The sequence below is a fragment of the Malus domestica genome, chromosome 10, assembly GCF_042453785.1.
Source record: "Malus domestica chromosome 10, GDT2T_hap1".
In the NCBI taxonomy this organism is placed as follows: domain Eukaryota; kingdom Viridiplantae; phylum Streptophyta; class Magnoliopsida; order Rosales; family Rosaceae; genus Malus; species Malus domestica.
The window spans coordinates 34,183,103-34,193,732 of NC_091670.1; the positions used below are offsets into that span (position 1 = coordinate 34,183,103).

The 10,630-nt window shown below is 35.1% G+C and overlaps 2 protein-coding genes across 4 annotated transcripts; both read right to left on the reverse strand.

Moving 5' to 3' along the window:
• Nucleotides 1-71: 71 nt before the first annotated feature.
• Nucleotides 72-4,833, reverse strand: LOC103445962 (transcription factor GTE1). Of its 2 annotated transcripts, XM_008385014.4 has the most exons (9): nucleotides 4,682-4,810; nucleotides 4,248-4,355; nucleotides 3,787-3,990; nucleotides 2,303-2,380; nucleotides 1,705-1,929; nucleotides 1,427-1,525; nucleotides 1,187-1,245; nucleotides 741-891; nucleotides 72-580 (listed from the first exon to the last, which is right to left on the reverse strand). In XM_008385014.4, the coding sequence occupies exons 2-9, from the start codon at nucleotides 4,353-4,355 to the stop codon at nucleotides 368-370; spliced, it is 1,137 nt and encodes a 378-aa protein (XP_008383236.1). In that variant the 5' UTR covers nucleotides 4,682-4,810; the 3' UTR covers nucleotides 72-367. The 2 variants fall into 2 exon arrangements, with proteins under 2 accessions (XP_008383236.1, XP_008383238.1); XM_008385016.4 differs by lacking the exon at nucleotides 2,303-2,380 and having other exon boundaries at nucleotides 4,682-4,833.
• A 1,243-nt stretch (nucleotides 4,834-6,076) lies between these two features.
• On the reverse strand, nucleotides 6,077-7,850 carry LOC103445964 (plasma membrane-associated cation-binding protein 1). Of its 2 annotated transcripts, none has more exons than XM_008385018.4 (5): nucleotides 7,675-7,850; nucleotides 7,342-7,486; nucleotides 7,108-7,197; nucleotides 6,827-6,911; nucleotides 6,077-6,728 (listed from the first exon to the last, which is right to left on the reverse strand). In XM_008385018.4, exons 2-5 carry the CDS (start codon nucleotides 7,453-7,455, stop codon nucleotides 6,358-6,360), a joined length of 660 nt encoding a protein of 219 aa, XP_008383240.1. In that variant the 5' UTR covers nucleotides 7,456-7,486; nucleotides 7,675-7,850; the 3' UTR covers nucleotides 6,077-6,357. The 2 variants fall into 2 exon arrangements, with proteins under 2 accessions (XP_008383240.1, XP_008383239.1); XM_008385017.4 differs by having other exon boundaries at nucleotides 7,667-7,816.
• Nucleotides 7,851-10,630: the final 2,780 nt, after the last annotated feature.

The window sequence follows — 10,630 nt, forward strand, 5'->3', positions numbered from 1 at the left end:
CAATCCTTCCAGGTTTAGGTTTAGTCGAGGTTCGAAATGATAGCAGAAAGTAACGAATGGAGAGCTGCAAATTTCTTGAACGGGTATTTCTTGAAAGCCAAGGTAACAAGTACGGTTTACAACCCAAACAAACCCCAATTGCTAGAGAACAGAAATAATATTCATATGATCCATTCTTTTGCGAACAGGCATCCTTTTAGAGAAAACCGACAAGTTGATCCATATAACATACCTATACAGAAAAACGATCAGTAGTTCTTCCATTAAGGAGATTTACAGAGCTGTCAATGGTAAAACCTGCACAAAACTACGTTTCAGAGTCTCCGGTACTGCACTGAATGAACAGTCGTTTGACGTTCAAGCGAGATCACATATTGGAGATCTTTTTGGTCCTCCTTACGGCAGTCTTCGCAAGAGTATCACAAATCTCTCTATTCCGTTTCGAGCCTGCAACTTTGTTGCCGCCAATGGCTTCAGAAATCTTCCCCTGGACTTTTCCGCCAATGGCTTCGGGACTTTTCCCCTGAACTTTTAGTGCCTCCTTTACAAAAACCTTTAACCTCCATAATGTGCATTCATTCTGTGTAGATGGGATGGAAGAAATGAAAGAATAGACATCTGAATTAGCATCATGCCAAATGAATTTAAACGGAAATACGACGGTTTGATATTGCACTACTACATTCAATTTAAATGACTGCCAGATCACAGCAAAAACAAATAGATAAATAGATGATGACCTGAGCATCAATGTCAAGATCCACTTCTTGCGCAGTTGCTTGGAAGTTGGGGTTACTCTGTGCAACAATTTCTAGAGCCTTGCTGAGATCTTCGGCAGATAACTGCGAGAGAGCTGTCCCGAGTTTTCTTTTATCATCCGAAGACATTTTCCTAAATCAATCCACAGTTAGACGCTTCACAGATGCCAAAATGATCAATGAAAAATAACAGACACAACAAGACCATGCCCATGTTGTTGCAAGAACAATGCTGGATTCAGCAATTCAGTAAGGCCCATTCACAGTTTAACCACCCAACTAACATGAAGCTACACATCCAATTTTGTCGGTTGCAACACGGCAATAAAATGCACTTTGATTTGAAGTTTCTAAAACTATATATAAACCCAAGCAAAAACACAAGCAATTTAGTTTAATTGTAGAGTGGATAAGGGTTCTTAACAAACCTGCACTTCTGAACCACTGTTTGTCTAAGGTTCCTCAAATACACATCAATCTCAAAAAGCTGAAAATGATTTCGTCAAAAAAAAATGTAGATCATGCGTCAGAATTTACTCCTAAAAATAATCGAACTTTTGACTGGCATTGTGTATGTAAATGCATGTTGCTATTAAAAATTAGAATAACGAGAGAAAATTGAGAAGCTTCGTTGCAAATTACTACGAGGATTCTGAAATTTGACAAACCTCATTGCTTAGATCCTTAGCTGTGCTGGCATATGCAGCATCCTGAGATAGTTGCATGTTTCGCCGTGCCTCTGCTTCCTCGTCTGCTCGTCTTGTTTCCTATAAATAGTTAAAACTTAGGTTGAAAGTTAAAAAACTATACTGAAACAAGAAGACAGGCAACCTAAAACACATCCATTCACAATGAAAGGCTACTGAATTCGTTAAAAAAAAAGTGTTGGTAACAAGGTCCATGAAGTCCTGCATAAGATATTTTCGCATTAAGAATAGAAACTTACCTCTTCAACAACTTTAGGCAGAAGCTTTAGCCATTTTTCTTCGAATTTTTGCAACAACGATTGGGCCATCACATAGACATCCTCACCTTCATCATTATATTTCATTGCATTCTTGAAAACCAGCCTCACATCAGCATATATCTCCCTGACATTCTTATACTCACTACCATCCTTGGCTTCCATTCTATTTTTTATGGTACCAAGGTCCATGGGCTTCTCAATGACCTAACGTAAGACATGAAACAAATTAGCAGACCATCAAAAAGAATTTTCTTCTTTGTTGAAAAAGAAAGATGTATAATAAAGAATGAATGAACACTACGTGAAAGACGACAGACCAACAACAGAGAAATCAGTATGAGACAATTAGATATATGCATCTTCAAATCGACAACTAAAAGTTCGACAATTTTTTGCTTTTTTAATACTTTAATGAGGACCTTTGAGAAAAGTACAGCGTGTCCTCATCAGCATAGTGAGTAAATTTTAAAACAATTAAAAATGTACAAAGTCTTTTTGATAAGTGAAGAAGATGATAACATTTGCCCATAAAGGTAGAGATTACTAATCAGAAAATTCTAAAGGAAGAAAACTTTACTTGATAATAGTCATGCAATCCCAGACCTTCAACATCTACAGGATTCATAAAGGGCCACGCCCATTCAAGCTTAGTGATCTGAACAGTGCCAAGTGAAGCCATATTAACTAGTGTTAACCCAGATAAATCATTTTTATTACTGTTTTAGCAACAAAGCATCTAATTGAAGTTTTAATGAAAAACCATGTACATGTTAGTGAATGCGAAAAAAATCAAAGTCCACTCAAATTTGCAGCTGGTACTTCACCCATGTAGATACAGCATAAATACCAGATATCAGAATATTTTCCTACATCAAAAAAGACAACTTTCTTCTAGCAAGAAAAAATTCAACATTTTATGAGTCTCCTTGCTTCTGCTTTTTCTGAAAAACATTATCCACCTAAAAGAAACCGTGCAAGAGGGTCCAGACTCTAACAAGTAACAACTAAAGTTTCTCATTTAGCTTGTATGTGAAATTAGAAGTATCACTCAACATGAACATCTGGTCACAAAAATTGACAACGGCGTCTAGCTTTTTATAGAAATTTTATAGTAGTAAATTAGAAAAGGTGCAAAAAGGGTAAAGGAAAACTTAGGAAGACCTGGATTGTGCTCTAAGCAAAAGGGGTAGAGCAAGACCTAGGAAGACTTGGATTGTGCTCAGAGCAAAAGGGGTAGAGCAAGACCTAGGAAGGCTTGGAAAGAGACTTTAAGAAAAGACATAGAGTACTTGGAGCACGCAATTTTATAAGGTTTTGTTGTAGAAAAAAAAAACACCCCGACAACTATAAGTTTTATATAAGGAAAACTAATGAAAATGACTTGAAAACTTTGAGTTTTAACGATAAGGACAAAATAAAGGGTAAAGTGAATAGTACCAGGTTTTACTTTTTAGTGTAAAAATGTGGTTTTTTGTTAAAGTGAACAGCACCATGGGTTTTTCATTAAAATTCCCTTTTACATAAACCGTTCAAGAACTCAATTGGAGAGGAAAAAATACTTCATCTATCCACTTGTCATGCTCTAGTGGATTCTTAGTTGTGAAATTCTTATGCTGCCCTGCTCCCATTACAAAATCAACAGGATCTTTTTCCCTAAAGTATTGGGTTTTAACTTTGAATTTCTTTTTCCCTAAAATGTCATGTTATCAAGGGCCGATATGTGAAAAGCTCTTCTAAAACTGCTGCTATTTGTTCCTCACAACAAGTCCAAATGACTGTCTTTTACCAAGAGAAGGTATTAATTAGGATGTTATAATTTGACCAAACATATTCGATTTTGCTCCGCTTCCAACACTATATCATCTGACTTTTCCCCTTCCCCAGGAAATTACTTCTAAACTTGCTTCAAAAAATCATATATCCAACAATATTATAAAGAAGGAAAATAGTTAAAAAAACATGTGAAGAATTAGTGAAAGAAAGAACCCTTAGATGTAAGAAAATATCTTCATTAAAATATACCCAAGTACTTGCATCCATTGCAAAACGTTTGGTGCTTGCCTGACGGAACATTGCAGAAAATTGGCGCATAAGCTCTTGCATTCTCTTTGTAGCAGCGGCTTCCCTACGTGATGCATCTTGCTGCTGCTTCTTAGAAGCAGTTAGCTGTTTATCCTTCACAACTGCAACACCTTTTGAAGTGGGTAGATGCGGATTTCCCGTAGTCAAGTAAAACCGTTCCACCTCATTCACTCTTTTCTCAAGCTGCAAGTAAAAGACAAGTTAGCCAATCTTGTTCACAAGTTTTAAAATTTTGGACAGATTTCCCATAAATGAAAAAATTGCACAAAACCATAGGTAAAATCCATAGTAGAAGCTGACCAACATATTGATAATTAACGACGAAAAACCAAACTATTGGAGTGGAAAATCATATAACACCTACCAGATTAGACGACGAAACTAGAACTTGAATTACATAAAGAAGATACCCGTTTATAATTAGTGAAAAGAAGCCTCACCGTATCGACCTTTGCAGAAATCTCATCAACAGAATGATCAAATCCCTCCACTACAGCTGCACCATCAACACTTGTAAAATCTGGGTTTGATGAACTTGCTGGCTCCATCTGTTAGGACAACAAAAAGATTGAATTTAAGCAAAATCATTCCAGAATTTATTCCCAATTTCTAACCATCTGGAATTTTTCAACTAAAACAATTCGAAAAAGCTGAAATTAATAAAAAAAAATTGTGAATTTGATCCAAATTAACTAGAACATTGGAAAGAAACAATTAAAGATTGTATCTTGATCGTTAAACTCTAAACCCCTTTTCGTTGCATCAATCAAAGATGAGAGAGAGAACCGAATTGAACCCAACAAGCGAAAGCCTTCCTCTTCGCTAACAAATAATTAAATGAATAAAGTTGTTCAGGATATAGATATGGGTGTACCTGGAAGAGCAGAGACGCAAACTTAGTCGGAGAGGTCAGAGTGAGAGAGACGGGAAGAAGCTGAAGAAGAACGCGATGCGCGATCACCAGTTGTTCAGTATTTGATCCGAACGAACTCGAATATTTTGAAATTGGGCTGTTTATTTATACTTATTGGGCTCGTGCCTTTTGTCTTTCTCGTTTTGAACGGCCCAAGATTGCTTTTTAATTTATTCAACTTAATCGTCGTGAATAATCAGAGGTGAGTAAATCCGAAGGGTAAAAAAAGGAGTGTGGAGATCACTTCCTTAGTTTTACTATGAGAAACTTATCTCACGTGAAGCTTTTAAAATGTCGACTTCATGTTCTATTCGTTAAAAATATTTTTTTGTAATCATTGTGTGTGCAGTTTTATTGTTTAGGATTTTGTTTTACAATGAAGGATGATAATGACTTTAAAAGTTAAAGAAAATAAATAATCTTAAGATATAAGCGTCCAAAGTGATTTGAGGTTGAAACTACAATTGCATATTAAAGTGTATAAGTACTTCAGTAATAATTTTGATTGTGAAATGTATCTAACGATAAGATGATTTTGTATAAAATTAATATATAAAAAAAAAACCCGTATTTAAAATATTTCATTCACTCTATTATTTTTCTATTCAAGCACACTTACATTCTTTGTTTTTTTTTTTTTTCCTACTTTTTTGTGCTTTTTATAAATACTGTGAGCCTGTGATGCTCACAAAGATACTTTACAACATAATGTAAATCTACCAACAATTTAGTGTCTGTGCATCGGCATGATCTGGAGACCTCCTCTTAACTAAAGTGAAAACCAAGTGCTGATAGACCAATTAATCAAGTGCTAGGTCAACGTTCTGTGTTTTTAGTAGATCTTTTGCAATAGATAATGCCCTCCCATATGCGTTTGCTCTGGTAGGAGATTCTCATTTTCCACTCTATGGACTCAGTCTCAGGTCTCGAATGTAATCAAGGACAGAGGCAGCTAAGCCCCGTCGAGGGCAGGTGCCCCCACTGAACTGCTGAAGTTTTGTGCAAAGGAAAAAAATCATAGAACTTGAATTTATCATATTTAAGTACTTTAAGTGCTTAGTTATTTATCATATTTAAGTACTTTAACTGCTTAGTTATTTATCACATTTAAGTACTTTAAATGATTAGTTGAAATTTTCAAATAATATGTATATCAAGCTATAATTGTGAGAAAAAAAATGTCTACAAGTTGGTTTAATGAAAATTGAGAAGAAAAGAAAAGCAACTTAATTATAGAAAAAAATCTACTATCATGAATTTTTTTTGTCTCAAGTCTGAAGGTTAAGGTCGTCCCGCTAAATAAAATTTTGAGCTCCGACCCTAAATGTGATTATGTAGTGAGGAAGGGGCAAGTGATTGGTGCGGATCGAATAGGTTCAAAATTTGATTATCTCCAATGTAATAAGACTGATACATACATACATACACAAACTGATAGACAAAAAATTACACATAAATGAAAAATTTTGGAAAAAACAAATATTCCGAAATAGATTACAAGTATTAAAGAATAACAAATCAAATATATTTCACCAAATTATAACACTTTTACGCAGAAGTCATCGCTGACTTGGGGAGGAAGGACTTAAAGATTTTTAAACCTTTTTAATCCATGCATGATTGATTGAATGTTCTTCCTAAGGCTTTGGTGGTTCTGCAGCAGCAGATTCCTCCACCTTGGGAGGAGGAGCCTCAGCAGCAGCATCTGGCTTGGTAGGTTTAGGTTTCTCAACCTCCTCCTCTTTCTCCTCCACCACTACCTCTTCTTTCTTCTCCTCCACCACCTCTTCTTTCTTCTCTTCTTCAATCACTATCTCCTTTTCTTTTACACTACCACTTGTTTCCTCCTCCGTTTTTGCTGCTTCTGCTGGCAGCGGTGGCGGCTCCACCTTCTCCTCAGTCACAGTGAATGTTGACACCTTCTCAAACACAAAGAAAACTGGACCTGAAACATAGGCTGGCCCATATTTTGAAGAGGCGTCTGATACTGGTTTGGATCCTGGGAATTCTGTTCATGCATATAAAGATATAACCCAATTAAACACACGACAATTTTGAAGAATTAAACCCAAAAATCGTTGAATATGATTTAAATAAATTGCATACCAATTTTAGCCAACTCTTCAAGGAACTTGAGGACAGCAGCTGAATACTTCTTCAACCCTGACTCCTTGCGCTCCTTAACCAAAGTCTGTTTAAGATGAAATTAAGTTGTGTAAAAAGAGCTAATTAATACTTAATAATTGGTCTAGTAATTCACTCTTTCGTTGTTTATCTCTTAGTTTGTCTTATGAACGAGATTTTTGGTGTGACGGGAAAGACGGACACATTTTGTATAGATAGGACATATTTTCTCGTCCTATACGACAACTTTGTAAATATCTTACCTTGATTTCAGCTGAGCAAGCTTCATATAATTCAATTACTTTTGCTTGAAGTTCAGCCTTCTTTTCTTCAAACTCCTTGGTTATTTCCTCCTGAAAACAGATGCATATATAGTTATATCCCACATATATTTATAATCATAAACTGTTCTGTTTGGATGATCTTCTGCCGAAAATAATATAATTTGACCTAACCATAAAAACAAGAGATAAAAAAAAGGAAGAAATATAACAAACCTTGGAGTCATCAAAGGACTTGCAAGCCTCAGCAGCAGCAGCCTTTTTTGTACTGGTTTTGGTCTCAAACACCTTCTTGATCTTTGGAAGCACCTTTGTTTGCCAATAACCCATCTCACTTCTCAACTCAAATATCCCTTTAAGTCTAAAACCGAAAAATAAAAAAAAAACAAACCGAGAATAAAAAAAACTCAAGTATAAGAATGAAATGGTTATCAAATGAGTTTTTAAAGTTACGTAACAAAAAACTGAAATCAAGTACTGAAACTTTGAAGAGCACAAAGAGATTGATAAACTAAGCTAATAATCATCTCTATAATCTTACCTACTTACTTGGGTGATCAACTCTCTTCCTTTCTCTTTCTCTCTCTTTCTCTCTCTTTCTCCTCCAATCAAACTCTCAAGGTCCACCTCTATTCTCTACGACTGTAGCAGCCAACTGTCTCTCCAAACTAATACCACAAAAAGCTTGAGAACCTGGCACATTAACATATAGACATATGCTTCACACACATAAATACCCCTATGGTTCGATTTTAATTGCCCAAATACCTAGTTATTCACTGATAGCAGCCAACCTCCCCATGCAAATTGCCTAAACTACCCTCCACCGTCGGCTTATATAATTAAATTCCAAGGGCTATGACAGCACAAAAATTCACAGATAGGTTTGGCTATTATTTCACAATTCGATGTGATTCAAGGCCAGGGTGGTCAGTGGCGTGGTTGTAAATTAGCGGGGTATATGGGAGAGAGAGACTCACCTACACTTTGATACATTATCGTGTTGTATCTCAAATCAATAACACATTGTTAGTGAAAAAGCTAAAACATATAACAATACGTTATTGGTTTAAAATATTGTCACAATTGTAGTTTGAACATAAATTTTTTTTCTATATGTGGTGGTGTGTGTATTTTTACAGGAGGTAGGATTCGAACTCAATACTTCAAACGCAATGAAAATGATCTTAACCAATCGAATTACGAATTCTTGACGTGAAAGATTAGTTTGAAATATCCATACGGTTGCATACTAGGAGTGTTTGTAAGTTTCTCTATGAAAATGCAGATGGAATTATGGTGAGCCTTGTTGGGTGAGGTGACAGCTGGCAATCACATCAAGGGGGAGTAGAGAAACGTGGGACCCTTGAAGGGTTTTGCCAATTTTGGATGTTGATCTGTAAATTTAATTGTACGTGTATCAGTATATCCATCTTCTTCTTCTTCTTCCTTTGACTTGACGGAAAATACTTGTCACGTGGCTTCGCTGGATATTTAGCAATCACGCCGTCAATGACTGAGAAAAGTTCTTCGAAACAAACCAACCCCCCATGGCCTCATTTGCAAACAATGCAGACAAAAATTCATGCCATGTTACTCTCTGCTTTTTCTTTTTTTTTTGTCAAGCCATGTTACTCTTCGTTTGATTGTATGTGTATACAAAAAACCAATAACAAAATACAAAAAAAAATGCAAAAATATATACAGATGGCTGCCTAGCCTACCACATGGAGGTTGATTATAATTTTATATATTTTTCTTTTTTAGGGTTTTGGCCATAACAAGGAGTGCGATAGATGTTTCTTTTCCGACCTTTGCAAAGTGGGAAGCCTAGGTAACTTGGATCACCCTTTTAAGGTTTAGGCCATAACAAGGGGTGGGAGACGAGAAAACTTTCTATTAGTTTTGAAGTGGGGCTAAGACAGGTTTAATTAGCTGCATATGATTTGGTTTTGGTACTACGAAGGTAAGTGCTGCTGGTACGAGACATCATATACATTAATTTTGAATTGATGACAACGTTCTGGCTTTTGCTGTAAGAATAATTGTATTTTTGTCCGAAGACCAACTAATTCCCTTGCAAATTACACTCAAAATGTACGCAAACATAACTCAACAAATCAAAGAAAGAGCTTTCACACATATGTCAAACCGTAATTTGTTGTTCGAAGATAAAAATTGATATTCAAGTTGAACTCTAACTGAAACAGCATTTTTGGTTTTACCAAAAAAAGATTCTGTGTATCATGCATAGTAGTTGGACTAATTTGCCTCCTGAGTTTGTTTTACAATTTTGATATTATATATTTTTCATAGAAAAAATATTTATTTATCTGTGAAACATCCATCTTTTGCTAATCTGTCAGCCACCCATTTTCCTCAGAGAATTAATATTGAAGTTTAATCTGACTGTTGGAAAATTCTCCAGCATCTTGTTGTTTATTTATATCATCATGCAAGTAATCCTCTCACTTAAATATGAGCTAACGGTTGTGTTTTCTAAAGAATTTATAGTTCGTTTGGTCAATCATATTGATCATTGCATCTGACGTTCCGAGTTCAACTCTCTTTAACTGTCGCTTGACGATTGTTAAGAAAAAAGCAAATACTTTAAAAGGAGAAGCGTATTGCACAACGACTTGGCTAAGCCCATGTTTTTTTTTTTTTTTTTTTTGAATCTTCTAACAATTTTTAATTAGATTGGACTTGAAAAATAAATGAATAAGCCAATTAACAGTAGTCGGCTAATTATAAATTTATAAGAATTAAAACAAACCAAAGCAAGCTAATTATTTTGAGTATCATAAGCTGTAGTGTTGTTGTTTATGAGGTATCTTATGAAGTAGGTGGAGTTATAGAATTATTCTCCTTCAAGATAAAGCCTCAAAGACCACGACCGAGGCCACATTAAAATATTTATATAAAAAGGATAATTAGTGAATTAAATTTGTCATACTTGAATTAAAATAATATTTTGTCCGAAAAAAAAAATTACAACCTCAACTATTTTGTCTCCAAATGAGAATTTGGACCAATTCACTGTAAAAATAAATAATAAAACGGATGTTCACTAATTTGAATTGGATGAAGTTATGTTTGTGAGTGACATAGTTGTCTGGGTTGTTTTTGTCTGCTATAACTTTGCGTTTTGCAATTTTATGCCAGTTGTTTTGTTACTCTATTAAGTGTGATAATTTTTTGTCTTGTAGACGTTTTTATTGTAATCCGAAGTTTATCTATTGAATTTTTTTGTCATTTCGATTGAAAGGAAAAGGTTAAGTAGTCTTCGTCGATGGCTTGGGCAAGCTTAAACATGAGAAGCAAAAATATTCAAGAAGACAAAGGATGAAGTGGAAGGTAACGTTTGAGTGCAAAACTCTATTGAAAATAACATAACATTATACCAACAACTCTATGTCACTCTGACAAAGAAGGTGTTTAGCTTTTAACATTATGAACCTTCACTAATTAATATTTGCCTTATCCAACCCTGAGGTATTTCCAA

Coding starts and splice junctions, on each gene's coding strand:
- LOC103445962 (XM_008385014.4), bottom strand. CDS start 4,355: ATGGAGCCAGCAAGTTCATCAAACCCAGATTTTACAAGTGTTGATGGT. Junction 2,381..3,786: donor TTTCTGCAATGTTCCGTCAG/GCAAGCACCAAA, acceptor GGCACTGTTCAG/ATCACTAAGCTTGAATGGGC. Junction 1,930..2,302: donor GATTGCATGACTATTATCAA/GTAAAGTTTTCT, acceptor GTCTTACGTTAG/GTCATTGAGAAGCCCATGGA.
- LOC103445964 (XM_008385018.4), bottom strand. CDS start 7,455: ATGGGTTATTGGCAAACAAAGGTGCTTCCAAAGATCAAGAAGGTGTTT. Junction 6,912..7,107: donor CTTGCTCAGCTGAAATCAAG/GTAAGATATTTA, acceptor CATCTTAAACAG/ACTTTGGTTAAGGAGCGCAA. Junction 6,729..6,826: donor TGAAGAGTTGGCTAAAATTG/GTATGCAATTTA, acceptor ATGCATGAACAG/AATTCCCAGGATCCAAACCA.